Source organism: Panthera leo, chromosome D3 (genome assembly GCF_018350215.1).
Source record: "Panthera leo isolate Ple1 chromosome D3, P.leo_Ple1_pat1.1, whole genome shotgun sequence".
Classification (NCBI taxonomy): Eukaryota; Metazoa; Chordata; class Mammalia; order Carnivora; family Felidae; genus Panthera; species Panthera leo.
Window position 1 is genome coordinate 8,434,385 of NC_056690.1, and position 16,461 is coordinate 8,450,845.

General features: G+C 40.5%; 2 protein-coding genes across 10 annotated transcripts in view; one reads left to right on the forward strand and one right to left on the reverse strand.

The window, feature by feature from the left end:
- RAD9B (RAD9 checkpoint clamp component B) overlaps window positions 1-5,533 on the forward strand; it is a 31,955-nt gene extending 26,422 nt beyond the window's left edge. For 5 of the 8 annotated variants that reach the window (XM_042910085.1, XM_042910081.1, XM_042910086.1 and 2 more), the window contains one exon: window positions 2,599-3,283. In XM_042910085.1, the coding sequence (XP_042766019.1) occupies window positions 2,599-2,727 (129 nt within the window). In that variant the 3' untranslated portion in view covers window positions 2,728-3,283. Of the gene's footprint in view, window positions 1-2,598; window positions 3,284-3,393 lie in introns of those variants that run through there. The other 3 variants (XR_006195140.1, XM_042910079.1, XR_006195141.1) reach the window with 2 other exon arrangements.
- A 1,614-nt stretch (window positions 5,534-7,147) lies between these two features.
- The window catches only part of PPTC7 (protein phosphatase targeting COQ7), a 34,795-nt gene continuing 25,481 nt past the window's right edge, over window positions 7,148-16,461 (reverse strand). The window contains exons 3-6 of one of the 2 annotated variants that reach the window (XM_042910241.1): window positions 15,221-15,419; window positions 11,424-11,547; window positions 9,634-9,763; window positions 7,148-8,521 (exon numbers count right to left, since the gene is read on the reverse strand). In XM_042910241.1, the coding sequence (XP_042766175.1) occupies window positions 8,463-8,521; window positions 9,634-9,763; window positions 11,424-11,547; window positions 15,221-15,419 (512 nt within the window). In that variant the 3' untranslated portion in view covers window positions 7,148-8,462. Of the gene's footprint in view, window positions 8,522-9,633; window positions 9,764-10,219; window positions 10,309-11,423; window positions 11,548-15,220; window positions 15,420-16,461 lie in introns of those variants that run through there. The other variant, XR_006195178.1, reaches the window with a different exon arrangement.

Genomic DNA, 16,461 nt, shown 5'->3' on the forward strand with positions numbered 1-16,461 from the left:
TTAACCAGCTGAGTCACCCAGGTGCTCGAGTGTCATAAATTCTTTACATATTTTGGATACTACCCCTGTACTGGATAGGTCATTTGCAAACCACTTCCCCATTCTGTAGGTTGCCTTTTAGTTTTGTTGATCGTTTCCTGCACTGTGCAGCAGCTTTTTATTTTGATGTAGTCCCAATAGTTTATTTTTGCTTTTGTTTTCCGTGCCTCAGGAGACATGTCTATAAAGAAGTTGCTACTGCCTGTGTCAAAGAAGTTACTGCTTGTGTTTTCTTCTAGGATTTTTGTGATTTCAGGTCTCCCATTTAGATCTTTAATCCATTTTGAATTTATTTTTGTGTATGGTGTAAGTAAGTGGTCCAGTTTTCCCAACTCCATTTGTTGAAGAGACATTCTTTGTCCCATTGGATATTCTTTCATCGAAGATTAATTGGCCATGTAATTGTGGGTTTATTTCTGGATTTTCTATTCTCTTCCATTGATCTATGTGTCTGGTTTTGTGCCAGTACCGTACTGTTTTGATTACTACAGCTTTGTAATTTAACTTGAAGTCCGGAATTGTGATGCCTCCGGCTTTGCTTTTCTTTCAAGATTGCTTTGGCTATTTAGGGTCTTCTGTGGTTCCATACAAACTTTAGGATTGTGTGTTCTATTTTTGTAAAAATGCTGTTGGTGTTTTGGTAGGAATTGCACTAAATGAGTAGATTGCTTTGGGTAGTATAGACATTTTAACAATATTTATTCTTCCAATCCATGAGCATGGAATGCCTTTCCATTTCTTTGTGTCCTCTGCAATCTCTCAGTAGTGCTTTGCAGTTTTCAGAGTACACATCTTTCACCTCTTTGGTTAGGCTTATTTCTAGGTAGCTTATTATTTTGGGTGCAGTTTTACTGAGGCAAATTATTTATTTTTAATTATTTTTATTTATTTTTTGAGAGAGAGGGAGGAAGAGAGGGTGTGCGTGTGCATGAGAGCCTCGGAGGGGCAGAAGAAGGAGAGACTCTTAAGCAGGCTCCATGTCCTTTTTTTTTTTTTTTTTTTTTTAACGTTTACTTATTTTTGAGAGAGAGAGTATGCGAGTGTGGGGTAGGGGCAGAGAGAGAGGGACAGAGAATCCTAAGCAGGCTCTGCACTGTCAGCACAGAGCCCAACGTGGGACTTGATCTCACGCACCGTGAGCTCATAACCTGAGCTGAAACCAAGAGTCGGATGTTTAGCTGACTGAACCACCAAGGTGCCCCTAAAGCAGTGGTTCTTAACCTGGGCGGTTATGCTCCCCAGAAGACACAGAGCGATGTCTAGGGTTTTTTTGGATGTTGCGATTTGGTGGGGGGCGGGGAATGCTACTGGCATCTAGTGGATAGAGGCCATGGGTGCCGCTCAACATCCCCTGCTGCACAGCACAGTCCCCACAATGAAAAACCCTCAGCCCCAAAATGTCTGTAGTGCTGACTGCGAAACCCTAATTCAAAGGGCGAGCCAGCTGAAAATTCTAAAGGCAACCAGGAGAGTGTGGCAGGGGGAAGGTATGAGAAGAGTCAGTGAGTATCAAATGGGATGAAGACCCCAAATGGTCATTGACAAGGATGTGGTGATTTGGGGTGACCACAAGAACAGTTTGTGAAGTGATGGGGTCAGCAGCTTTTTCAGACAGGATTGAGGAAGAGGAGAATGAGAAAATGGAGACAGTAAATGCATACAACTCTACAGCAGAGGTCAGGCAACGGTTGGAAGTGGGGAATGGGATAAGGCTATTTTATATTTTAAAGATGAGAGGGGCGCTTGGGTGGCTCCGTAGGTTAGGTGCCTGACTTCAACTCAGGTCATGGTCTCACGGTTGGAGAGTTGGAGCCCGGCATCAGGCTCTCTGCTGTCAGTGCAGAGCCTGCTTCAGATCCTCTGCCTCCCTCTCTCTGCCCCTCCCGTTTGCTCTGTCTCTCAAAAATAAATAAGTATTAAGAAAAAAAGAGATAAGTGACATTTGATTACAGTGGTGATATTCCTATTCAAGAGAGGAGAGGCCTGGGAGGCAGAGACAGGGAGGGAAGGATTGGCCTTAGCTGGGAGTGGTAGCCTCTGCTGAAGCAGGAGGGAAAGGGAAGATGAATTAGTCAGGTAGCCCGCAGAAGGTCCCTTTGTCTCCCACTGCCTTGGTGTGAGTTTTAATGGCTCAGGCAGGGGGCACCTAGGTGGCTCAGTCGGTTAAGTGTCCCACTCTTGGTTTCAGCTCAGGTCTCATGGTTCGTGAATTTGAGCCCCACACTGGGCTCTGTGCTGACAGAGCTCTACACTCCCTCTCTCTCTGCCCCTCCTCCACTCTGTCTCTCAAAATAAATAAACTTAAAAAAAATTTTTTTTTTTTAATGGCTTAGAAGAGTCAGAAGCACATCACTTATCCCAAACTGTGCCTTGAAGTCAGGGAAAGGTTTTGTTTTAGGATGTGCTGGACCAGTCATGAAGGTTTGGGGTGTTCCATGAACCATCACCGTTAATGTTAGGGGACCGTATTGGCCAGGTTTCTGAAAAGGGGCTGGTACCTGGGGCATCTAACGAGCACTTTCACTTGAATAAACAGTGGAGTAACTTCTTTCCCTCCAGTTTTCTTGCATGTTCTTTGGAGCAGTTTCTTCTAACCAGCAAGAACGCTTCAACCACCCTTTTGACGGTCTGGCAACAGCAAGTGACAGTGAAGAGGACATGAATGATGGCAGTTTTTCCACATTCTAACACTTAATGATGGCTGAATTGGCCCTCAGCCCATTTGCTAGCTCACTTGCAACCTCAGACACGTTTTCACATTTAGTCAATAAAGATATTGTCTTGGCCTTCCTCGAAATGGGGGATGGGTTTCTGCTTTTCTCAACATCATCATCTGGTATAACAGCCATATCTAGAAATAGCTGCTTGTTAAGTGGACATATTTACTTTAAATCCATTATGCTACTTGGGAGGCAGAAGAGTTTTCCCGTGCAGGGAAAAAGCCCATTCGAGTTCTCTAATTCAGTGCACGTTCACACTATAGCTTTTAGCATTTTCTTTGCCAGTTTTTATAAAGGTATTTAGACTTTCTTCAGCAGCTCTTTGGAATGCGTCAATATGGCCTGTGGTCTTGTGACTAGTAGGTAGCTTTTGTATTTGATTGCAAACATTTGAGTTTGGGTGCTTTCAGACAGTTAAAAGTTATGCAATCTTTCCTCGTGTAATGCGTGACTTTTTTTGTTCATTGCTTTTTATACTTTAAGATTTTAAGTAAAACAATCTCTGGAAAAAAAAAGTCTGGAATAAAAATAATAGCTACCCCCCCTCACTTTGGAGTTTTTTTAGGTATTGTAAAATTTTATTTTGTAGCCTTAAATTGTTCTGATTTTCATATGTGGTTTTTACATTTTGCAGTGTGATGCAGAAAAGAATCTAATGGAACTGATGCCAAAAAATTACTTCTGTTATCTGACATAGATCAGCAGCCTCCACTGCCAGGGACCCTAGGTTTGGAGTAAAATGAGGTAGATTACAAATGTCTCTGTTCTTTGTCCGTCTGAGAATCAGCTTCCTACCTGAACAAACAGACTAAAAAATCTGGCACAAAACCATTGTTATGTAATTTTACGCCTGCCTCTCCCTCCCCCAAACCTGTTTAGAGTCCATTATAACCTGACAAACTCTTCTGTAACATCTTACTGTGGAGTCTTTGTGAACCAACACATCACAAGGAAATGTTTAACTGGCAAGCAGTTGTACGTTTTGTGAGGATTTCATACACAAAGGTGGCAGAGTGAATTAGTAAACTTCAGAACTGTGAACAGAGTTCTAACTAAAACCAGAATGAATTTGGCTCTTGTAGCTTAGTCAGTGAGTCAGAGCTACCCACAATAACCTAATAAAAACTCAAGTTCATCCCAAAATGTTCCTCAGTGAATGAAAATGGGCTTTCACCAAGCTTTTTGTGGAAATTGGCAATGCCCACATAATTTTAAGTCCTTTCACACTGTAGGCTAAAGATTTACATATCTTATGCTTACACTGATGATTAACACTGAAATTTCACAAATTCCTAACGATTGCGGATGACTACAGAGAGCAGGTGTACCCCAAGAGTAACCGGAGGTCTCCTTGCAGAGGATGAAGTTTCTGGTTCACTCGCTGAAATGGGCAGAGGGGTGCACGTTGTGAAGGCACCCTCACCAATAATTGCCTGGATGCAGCACAAGTCTGGAAGAGATAGTCACACTATTAAATTGTATGTAATTTGGGTTTTATAATTTGCATACAGAATGCTAAGTTTAAATGACACCAGATTTTTTTGTGGCTTCATTCCATACCATTTTTGGAAGATGCAAAAGCCTTCTCAGTTGGGAAAACATCTATATTTTACATTCAATTATCAGTCCATTTTGATGAATTTTTGAGGCAGCTAAACTGATGTAGTAAACCAGCTGGTGAAAAAGAGCTAAGTGGGATAAACTAGTAAAAGACAGAAAATGATAGCTACAAAGTAAGGAGTACTGCTGGAATGACTAAGAGCCTTGGAAATGAGGACTTGACAGAGATCCACAAAATGCCAAGGGCTGGTGTCTTACGTAGTTAAGGTTCAAATTAAGAGGAGTTAACGCAGGTTAGTATAAATACTATATTTATTAAATATCTTTACAGTTTATTTAAATGTATTTACAGAACTATTCCTGCATAAGTTATATTTCAGACATCCAATTCAGGTCATTGCCTCTTGGGTAAGACAAACAATGATAGTCTCAACAGAAAAAAGCAGCTCATTAGTATACACAAATTCAAATTTGCTTCATTATTTAGCCATCTTTGCCACAAACTACCTGCTAACAGTTAAAATTTTGCCATGGACACTGTTGATGTTTAGTTTGAGAAGTTCAATTTTGCAAAGAATTTTTTTTTAGCAAATAGAATCCAAATCCTTTTCTGCTTCACATTTTCAATTTTATAAGTAGATTTTGCTTTGTTTTTCATATTGTAAAATTTTTTCACTGCAAAATGTGATAGTTTCCAGGGAAATTGGATGCTGTAGCTTCTACCAAAGATAGCTGGTATAAGGTGACAAGGAACCATGAACTTATTCCAGAGGACAAACATTTACAGTTCTAGCCAATCTTGTTTACAATCTCCAAAATGCTCAAAACCGACTCAGTGAATCCCAACAACTCCTGCCTCGTTACTCAAGGTGGTGGGTTGGTGGTACTGAAGGCTACTGTTCTATCCAGAACAAATGCAGCTGACAGGAGAGGACACACTCCTATCACGCAAAGCTAAAATCTAGTTTCTAATCTAGACACAGCCCGCCCCCCAGACATGCATACCTGGAATGGATTCTTTTGTGATTTAGTACCTATCAACCACATCAAGCCAGGACAGTAATTCAGGACAAATAACTTGTTTCCCCCACCCCCATTTCTTCTTTCAGTTTTGAAGAGCCTATGGATTCTACTGCATTATCCATTCAGTAAATTTTTTTGTGCGCAGGCAGCTTAAGTTCACAGGAAGAAATAAGGTTCTGATATGTTTAGAGTGCACATTTTAAAACAGAATAAAATAAAAATTTCAAGCATGTGATAAAAATATTGATTTTTATAATACAGTATTGCTTTATAAATATAGATGGAAAAGCTATAAACTTTACTGGTCTTTGGTGCATCCAGAGAGGGATAAATAATTTGCCATTTGTAAATTAGAAATCCAAATTCTCTTTTGTTATAAAAGTCCATTGGATGAGGCAAATTGTGTGTGTGTGCGTGTGTGTGTGTGTGTGTGTGTGTGTTTATACTGCTTGATTTAAAATACAACTAACACACACATCAAGTTCAGAATCAGACCCACCAAGTAGTATATCTCAGTCACACCCCCCAGAGACTTGGGTTCTGTGACCTGGAAAATTCCAGTATGGGTCCAGCAGAGCCTCTGATCGCTGGGAGTGGAAGGAGAGTTCCCTGTTAAGCAGCACTTCAACTGACCACTCCCCCCAACCCCCAGTCACAAAATGAAGTGCTCAACACACAAAGGACAGGGCAAAAGAAAATAGAGAAAATACTGTGTCACTAATCTACAGGCCAGGTCCAAAGTCAGTTCCACTGTGAAACTCAATTCTTGTCCTGCTACTTTCAACATCACTGACACAAACGATGTCGGTTTCTAACAGTCATTTCTCAAAAAAAGTAAGTTGATTAAATAAATGTGTTGTGTGAAACACCACCAATCTAGCTTTATAAAGATTGTGTTTGAAGGGTTAAATGAGAGCAGAGGAAAGCCAGTGACTTGAACAGAACTGCTCTTACAAGGAATTAAATGTAGGCATTGGAAAATTAATGCAAAATATATCCAGATCATAAGGCTACATACCTCTGACCAGAAATAATTAAAAACCCAAACAAAAGAACTGAAATTGTCAGTCCAAGTATAAATGTATTCCTTCCAACAAAACCCTTCTGGATGCAACTTTCTTTACTTTTTAAATACACAGAGACTGCAAACAGTTTGTGCAAAATAAATACCCCACCACTTGCCACTCACGCTTCTGTGTTTTATCAAAGCACGATGGCTACTCATTATTTCAACAGTCTCCCCTCCATCCCCCTGCCCCGTCCCCTATCTCCTCTACCAAAGAATTCTGTTTTGTCAAGTTAGGGTAGTTAAGGCATTCTGACATGTAATTAAAGGTGATTCAAAATAGATATCTAACATTATGCCAATTTAGGAATAGTAGATAAATTACTGAACGGCTTACAAATGAATAACTCATTCTTATTATAAATGAAATGCCTGTTACAAGCATGATGCATTGAAATATAGTAATGACATGTACATGGTACATGTTAAACAATTTTAAATAAAACAAAAGCTTGACAGTTACTCAAATATACAGTACAAATTCACAAAACAAAATCTTTTAAAACAAGTTGAGGTAACCTCAAACATAAGTTTTAATGCAATAAACCAGGGAATAAGTATCTCCTTTAGAGAAAGAGACTTTCTGTATTCTCCTCCAGTAGATTCTCATCAGGTTTAATTGCATTCTCATCTATACACCAATGTTACCTGACTTATATATAAAACATGGCTTTAATTTAAGAATTTCTAAATATATATATATATATATATATATATATATATATATATTTTCTACCACCAAGTTAATGAAGGAAAAAAAACTGACCCAAAAATATATATCTTTACAGCAGTCAACTTGTACACAAACCTTAAAAATAAGTCTGGGCTTGCAGATAAAGGGAAAACTGAATGCGGGGTAGTTTTATAAGGAAACTATACACTGCAAGATGGCTATTCGGAAACTGTAAACATTAAGCTTGATTCAGAAACCCCTAAATTTCTGTGTAGGGCAAATGCAAATGTCAGATCATCACCAGGAGTTTTCCCTGTGGACTCTTGTGCTGTTGCCATCGCCCAAGGTGCTCTTTCCACACAGACTCCCCGAATGTGGTGCACGCTCTACAGAGAGCAAGGCTACTAATGACAGGTCTGACAGGGAGACCAGGAGTAGCACGACTGTAAAAGCCAACAAAATTCAATGTTACAGCTGTCCACTGTGAGGCCTGTGGCCCCGGGACTCCCACACAGGGGCATCGTATCTGACAGCTGGGAGGAACTTCATCCACAACATTAAATTTCTAGGCTTTGAGGAGTTTACAATATTGAATAATATTTCCATTGAAAAATGTTGGTAGGGAGTCTCCCTCACCCCTCCTGCAGATCAGGCCACCAGCCTATGATTTGGACCACTCAATAAACTGCCGAAACTTTCCTTACAGGAGTACAATTAGGCATCTTTTAAAAACCACAGAACATTTGCATCCATAGAACTAAACTGAAGTTTTCTTCCAATTTGTAACAAAAAAGCTCCTGGGATAAAGACTTCATAATCCAGAGCAGTGTTTTAGAGCAGAATTATAAGCCCCTGAAAAAGAGGAGTTTATAATGAAAACATAAAGCCACACCCAATCATCATAACAAAGACTGTATAGTACGTGTGTAACGTTTCTTTTGATGATAATGTATGTTTCTAGTAGATGTACCATAACATACAATTTGTGTTAGACTTTAAAAATCCCTTTTACACGCTGTAATTCTGAATTCACGTTACCAACATCATCATTTTCAATGCCTAAACCATTTTGGAAACGCAATAGCCATTTTGGCCTTGAAAACCTCCATCCCATCGGAGAAAGGACAGTAGGAAGTGAAGGCCTATCTTCAAATCTTGATTCTCTTCAAAGTTGCTGGCAGATAATGAGCTAGCGAACAAACGACAGTAGTGGTTCTCCACAAAGATCTCAACCGGGTCTCAAAAAGACAGGCAAAGGCTTACATCACCGGCCATCGAGATCAGTGGCAAAGAAACACGGTCCCGCCAGCAGGATCAGCACATGTGGCAGGGGAGAACTTGGGAAGATGAAACGAAAGGCCGGAGTTGACACCTAGGCGGCTCAGTCTGTATACTCAGCCACTATTGAAAGAAGGACGGTGATGTCATCTGGCTTTCCACCTAAAATGAAAATGAAAATGAAAATGTATTCAGAGATCTTAAAAGGAAAAGTCAATTAAAAATGTAAGCCTAAGCAGGTACTAGGAGATAAAAGTTTGCAAGTAAGGCAGGTTTGATGTGTCAACATGCTCTAGTAGAAAAGTATTTGATATGGAAAATATCTGATAAAGAGAAATAGTTTAAAAAAAATGACATGTAGTTTAACGGAGGTTTAAAAAAACCTTCGCTGCTTCTTTACCACAGGAGCTCTATCAAAATGGCTACCACATCCTCTGTCTACAGCAATCGCAGTAAACTAGACAAATCTGGTTGGGATAAATTCTGCCTGATGAGAAAGTTACAGGCTTTTACTCACAATCCTAATTTGGACAAACATATCTAATGTTTTGAAACTAGGAATAGTCTTGTATTCTAATCTGCCAAACAGCTATGGCATGTGCTTTTTTCTATTTTAATACTTCCTGGAGGGCTAAGAAATGCTTTACATGTCACAATATTGTACCAGCAAGACACTGACCAACTCCACAAGTTCTGATACGACAGCACAACATGTCACCCCAGCTCTAAGACTGAGCTGCTGGCCTGCTCCCGAAGTTACATATCGTTCAGCAGATAGAAGGACTCTTGAGGCAAGGGCAGTTTAACATTGCTTTCCTCTTCAAAACCTGCTGTGGTAATCTGGCAGGCAAATATCGTCAACGAGTCCCACAAGGCCAGAGGAAGGGAGAAGTGAAATGTCAGACCCGTGAAGGGCAGAATGTTAAGCTGCTAGGAATGTCCAGGGCCTCTAGGCAGACTTAGAGGCCTTTTGGGCTCAGGTCCAAGCAGTGCAGTGGTGGCAATAAAGGGCTTCAGGTTCCGCCTGCCTCTACAGCCAATGGAGTTCAGTTCTGGAGGGCATCCTCTGTGGGGAAGACACGATGACAGGTACTTGCTCTTGTCCTTCAGTGCTAGGGCCTGCTGACCAGGCTCAAAGCCACGGGCTCCCAACTGAAGAGGAGAGCTTACCGGTCTCACCCCAGTGCTCTAGTTTACCTCACCCCACAGCCCAGAATGCTCCCATCCGACTATGTCCCCAGTTAGTCCCTATGACCTTCCTAAGGAATGCTTACCTCTCACATTCAATCCATTGTCACATGCAAACTGTGCAAAAGGTGACATATAATTTGGGTCATAGGCCAGCTCATGGGCTTGCTCAGCAATGCTTCTTGCCGTCTGTTGTATACTCTCATAATTTGAATTCTAAGACGAAAGGATGAGGGAGTTATTTTTACACAATGCCTCGTAGGATTTCTGCACACAAGTACATACGCTTTTTGTAAATACCACTTTTTGAGACAGTAACATTTATCTAGCCACAGTTTCCAGCATTTCAGTTTTTACTCTAGAGAAGACATTAAAACATTACACCTTCAGTAAAATGAACAAGGCCACCAGTGCTGCCTGCACAAGATGTCAGTCAGATGTCATTCTTTGCTCAGGTGGCCTTGGGCCCTGAAGGTTGGATTTCCGTTTCTGCTTTTTTTCCCATTTGGAATTCTTAAGGTATTCTTGCTAAAACTGGACAGGACTGAAAAGGTGGATTTTGATAGCACTTCAGGGAGGACCTCAAAAGTTTCCTTGCTTAGGAATGCGACCCTGGCCAACCACACAGTTTGCTCTCCAAGTAAGAGCTGCCAGGTGTCCTATTGAAAATACCTTTAGAATTTTATATCATGATGAAAGATTCTTGTTTAGCTGTGTGATCTTGATCCATACCCTTATCCTTGCTGCTTCAACCTCCTCATCTGTAAAATGGGGATGGGAAACAAGGTCCACTTTAGCTCTAACATGCTAAGACTCGGAATAGTTTTAGTATAAATAAGTAACAGGCTTCTGCTTCAATGTCGCTTCCTCAAAGAGGCCTTCCCCGGCCAATCTTTCTAAAACAGCAGCTTGTTTTATTCTCTGTTCCTTCACCCTGCTTTAGTTTCTTACTAAGCCACCAACATTTATTATATATTTCTTTCTTTGTATTATCTTTCTCCACTAGAATGTCAGCTCCATATGCAAGGAATGTGTCATTTCTGCTTACCACCCTGTCACCACACAGAGCACAGGGCCAGCTCCATATAAGCACCTGACCTTTACTATATCCCACAGATGGGGCATGACACTAAGGACCTCGTATATATGGTCTTAGTCTATAAATTATAATAGCATTGTGGTGAGGATTAACTAAGACCATGGTACTCCCCCCCCCCCCCATTTTAAAGGTGAGGAAAATATTGCTTAAAAAAAGTTCAGCAACTTACTTTAAGTCATAACTGCTTACTGGTAAGGACCTAGGAAAAGACTAATTTTCCCCAGAGTTAGTACTTTTACAAAGCCAGGAAAATATGGAAAAACTGGTTTTCACTTCCTTCCACTCTCTATATGGGCCAAGTCTGAACTTTTAGTTACTGGGACAGCTCAGATGACATCAAGGCCCCTAGCTGCCTGTTGCCCTTGGCCTGGCTGGCTCTAGTGTGGTGATTTCTTGTCTTTCCCGACCTCAACACCTGCCGAGTCTGTTAAGAAATAAAAGGAGAAAAAGACAACCAGGAACCAGCACCATTAAAATACAATTAAAAATACAAGAAATGTCTCATCTGGACTTTCCTACCTTTACCACTTTTTTTTTTTTTTTTTTTTTAACCTTTACCACTCTACTAAAAGGTGTAGGTGGGAAACCTCTTTTTTTCTCAAGTGCTCCAATTGTGACTATTTCCATTTACAATTGCTTGAAAGACCAGAACTATTATTTCTTTCCTAAATTTACAAGAGTCCTTTCCTACAAAAAGAGATAATACAATTGTACCAATAAAACTTAGCTGCCCAGAGAGGGCCTCTCCTTCCACGAACTAACCTTTGAGTTAATTACCTTTAACTTTTTTAGCTCCTGAAGGATCATATAATCAGGCATGTTGTCAAAAAGTCCATCTGTTGCCGTCAGAATAATGTCTCCTAACTGGACATCAAAAGACGTGCTATCAGCAGCATCCGGGCTGTGACAAGGACAGGGTAGGGGCAAAGTTACAAGAGGCCTTCAGAGATATGGTGAAAGTTTCCAACAGGCACTATGTTATATTGTAATGAGGCTATAAGAAAAACTAATTTATAGTAACAGAATAAAAAATAAAAATAAAAAAAAACCAGTCACAGGGCACCTGGTGGCTCAGTAGGTTAAGTGTCGGACTTTGGCTCAGGTCATGATCTCACGGTTCACAAGTTCGAGCCCCGCGTCGGGCTCTGTGCTGACAGCTCAGAGCCTGGAGCCTGCTTTGGATTCTGTGTCTCCCTCTCTCTCTGCCCCTCCCCCGCTCGTGCTGGCTCGCTCTCTCAAAAAAAGAATAAAAAACATTAAAAAAAAAAAACCCAGTTGTTCTGAAATTCCTAACCTTGAAAAAAATTAATTGAAAAATCTGATATAAATGTTTCAAAAGCTTAACTGAAACTACCAAGTAAGACTGAATTTGATGATTAGTCACATATGGCTTAAAAGGAGGAAGGGTTCTCTTCTGAGTCAGAACTAACATGCCTCTAAAAGCCTAGTAGAAATGAGTCTTTATTTCCTAATTCTTTAGAGCCAAATTCCATCCTCTCTTATTCATTTTCTACTCATCAGTTTCCCTGCAGGCTTGACTGTGGCTCTCAGGAGGCTGCCTTAATAGTGTAACAAGAGAGCACCATGGAAGAGAGCATGCAAATCCTGTAAGAATTAATTCACATGAAATACCTACAATGGTATGTCTCACTATAGTGCCAGTAATCACTAGTATTATTACTACTAGATTAGTATTAGTATGGACTAGTAAGGCAGAGTAGGGACTGTGTGTCTCCAGGGCTTAAAGAGTGCTCATCATGTAAGTTTTTTTTTTTTTTTTTAACGTTTATTTATTGTTGAGAGAAAGAGAGAGAAAGAGAGAGAGAGAGAGAGAGAATGAATGCAAGCGGGGGAGGGGCAGAGAGAGAGGGAGACACAGAATCCCAAGCAGGCTCCATCCAGGCTCTGAGCCGTCAGCACAGAGCCTGACACGGGGCTCAAACTCACAAACACAAGATCATGACCTGAGCTGAAGTCAGACACTTAACCAACTAAGCCACCCAGGCACCCTGTCATCACCTAAGTATTTAATTATTAGTATACCTGGTGCAAAGTAGGTCTTCAAGAAATATCTAATAAGTGAAGAAACAAAGTAACCCTCCAAATTGGGAAAAACTGTTTAACACATTGTTAATGAAGAGAGGAATGTACAGACATCGTGTGCATGTGTGTGTGTGTGTGTGTGTGTGTGTGTAGGGGGGGTAGATTCATAAGCACAGACACTTCCATATGCAGAGAATAAATCTGGAAGGACACAAAGAACAGACAACAGTGGCTGAGGAGAGAGAATGTATTGCTGGGGGATGGGATAGGAGGTAGATTTTTCACTACATCTTTTTGTATGCAACTTTAAAAAAGATAGATGGGAGTGGTTTTTTGTTTGTTTTTCTGTGATAACACCTGATGAAAACAGATACAAGAAGTGGAGGGGGGCGGGAATCTCAGGTGGGGAGAAAAGATCATATACTCAAAGAGTCAATGGCCCTCTCCCAAAGGCTGGTTCTCAGCCATCTCCAAAGGCCAGCTTCACTGAATCCAAGCCTCCAAGGTGAAGGAAAGGTGAAATACCTAATAATCTGCCTTAACCTGTAATTAGGGAACAAATGCAAAGAAAAAAATTTATACACTGATCCAGAAAGGAGAAGCCAGACCCAAGTACCCTGAGCTTGACAGAAAAATCCCACAACTTGTTTGTGTAACTGATATGTTATAAAATATGTGAAGAGAAAACATAAAAACCCACCCACCCACGCCTGCTGGGGATTTATACAAAGTGCACCGAGAAAATTTCTGGTTCATCTACTCCTGACTGAGGAAAAGAAGTAGCACATTTCAAAGTTCTGTGATGGGCTTTGGCTTACACATATCACTTACACATTTATATCACAAATATTTTGTAAAGACAGCAAACCAAAAGGAAACTAAAGGAAACCTGTAAATTAAGGAAAAATTATACTTTATAGATATGAGGAACTGAGTAACAAAAGAAATGTCCTTCAGCAGGAGGAAAAAAGACTGTAAAACTGGTGGAAACCAGGTCGATTTCTTCTGTGGAATAAAGAGAAACAATGCAAGACACTTCACAGTTGCTCAGACTTTGGAAACGAATCAGATTCTAGAAGTTTAGATTAATGACCAGGTTGGCAGTGAAGCTCTATTTTATGCTGAGGTTTTTCTTCCCCAGGAGTGTCCTTTGCTATCCTGCCTGTGCGAGACTCGCTACCATTGGACGGTTTGTCCTCTTCTCCCAACACTCCCACCCATGAGCTTGGTGTTCCGCCAGCTGCAGTTTTGCCCGTTTTGATTGAACATACTGTGCTGCTGGAAACTTTTGACTGCACTGAAACACGAGCTGAAGTCACATGCTAGCAAGCTGTCTGTGGGCTCCAGGGGGAAGCAACCTCCACCTCGCTGGCAGGCCAGAGCGCTGCCCCGACCAGACTGTCCCAAAGATAGTGTGTGAGGTATGGCAGGGCAGCTCTAGCACTCAGATGCCAAAATAACAAGAATCAAATAAGGGAAAATTAAAACACTGCTCTCTGTAACTGTTAGCTGAGCTTGGTATCTACCACCCCCTGGGGTTCTGCTTTCTCCTCACTCCAATATGGCTAATATGAATGTATGTTAGAGCCAACTGAAGAAGGGACTATAATGAAATATTCTTCCAATTATGGTAGCATACCTTAATCTGAAAGTAAAAAAATGCTTCCCTCTCTCTAGGAGTCAGCAACAGACCTAGATGGACAATCCTGAATACCTAATTATACAATATACTCATTCCAGTTTAAAAGATGGCAGTAATAATCATTCTATCTTAGTTTGCACTCAAAATCTGGCTTAATAAGAACTATTAAGTAGAGACAACAGAGCTTTGCAAGACTACTTCTATTTTTACAAAAGGTTCATTACCCATTTTACAACATTCATGAATCATAATCATAATCTGGCACAATCAAATATGTTTGTGCCAGGTCCCATAAGGTTGTTAAAGGAAGAGGAATCTGAGACTGTCTTAGCTTTATTCTGTACTCTGATCTTAGGAAAGATAAACTGTAAAAGTTGATTCAGAAAAGTAGTTATTGTCTTGAAAGGTCTTGACAATTTAAAAGTTCTATTTGATGCATATAATAGGAGGCCCTGAGAATCAGGAAGTCATTCTGATAAATAAAGCAGATGTCTGTTTGAACTCTTCCCTAACAACATATGCAAATTCTCATACGGGCAGTGGCATGCATAGACAATGATTCACTTCTCCAGCACGATTTAACAAATATAACCGTATATACCATGTTGGTCTTGGTATGAAAAACTGATACTCTGTAAGCTTGAAGAATATTTTCAGTCTTGTCAAATTATTGGGTGTTCGTTAGAATTCAACTTGGCTGTAATAGCCAGCAAAATATCTTTCAAAGTCAAACTAAAATATCTTTTTGATGAGAACATTCTCAATGTGCCTTATGTCATATGAGAACTGAAAATGCCCATCTCCACTGTAGGTAAAGGGGGATGGGAGGAGGATGTGGGCGAGCCATGTCCTACTGGTTCTTAATGTAATGGCCAAGAGGGGAGATTACCTGTCACTCAGGACGACTCCCTCGGCTTCAGGTGGTGCAATTGAGAGCTGGAATGGAGTGTTGAAGTAATGCTGCTGCTCATCTGATCGGTGCACAACTTCACCACCCCTGACAACCAGGAAGCCCGAATCGCCCAGGTTTGCTGTGTGTAAGCGGTGGCTAGTTCTGTCCAGCACCACAATGCAGGCAGTACTGCTACCTAGAAACAAAAATGATCCCCGTTTAGTTTTTCTTTCTACCTTCCTATCTTTGCATCCACATTTTTATCACATCACCCCAAAAAGCAATATGCCACGACTGGAACCTCCTTTGCCTATCTTAGTCGTGCTCCAAATCTCCGACAAGTGTCAACAGTAACCTGATCAGGGTCAACATAATAGGGAGAGAAATATTACACATAGTAAGCAGGCCCCTGAATCTGAATTCTTTCATTTGCAGAGACAGAAAACAATAAAAATGGCTGGTATCTAACCATACTTTTTTCATTTCAATAGCACTATAATCTGTGCCAAGTGCTCAAAACCATGTTGTTGAAATTTTAAGTTTTAATACTTAAATGCCAGAATAAGAATGTTATGTTTTCCTGACATTTCTCATTAGTCATCAGCAGGAAGCCTTCTCCATGAAATTCACTAAAATTTAAGAGGGCACATAACTATAATAACCAGATTTCCATCTGTTGAGGTCATGAAGAACCTTCATCAAAGACTGACTTGCTATGAAGTGACAAGACCAATTTTTCTCAGGTAGCCTATGGGATCTACCTGTTGACCTTACAGAGACCATTAATGTTCAGAGAGAAGCGAGCATGTCCAAGCAGAGAGCAAAAGCTTCTGTGTAGCTTTGCAGCACACAGCTCACACGACCTTCTGCAGATTGAAAAGCTGATGTACCACCAGTACGACTGCTTTCAAGTACTAAAATTTAAACTTATACCTACAGAAAAAGTGGCAAAATAGAAAAACAGTTCATCAAGAAGAAAATGTAAATGGTCTTTAAATATATGAAAAAATCATCATCACACTAGTAGCCATTTTGCCTATTAGTTTAACAAGAGTCCAAAAAAAAAAAAAGAAAAAAAAAAATCCTGCGTGGTGTTGACAAGAGTGCAGGGAACATGGTCATTCTTATTCCATGATGGTGGGAGGGTAAAACTAAACAACCTTTCTGAAGGGCAATACAACATTGGGAAATGTGTGTATCACTTGATTTAGCAATTCCTAAGAAACAACTAGAGATGT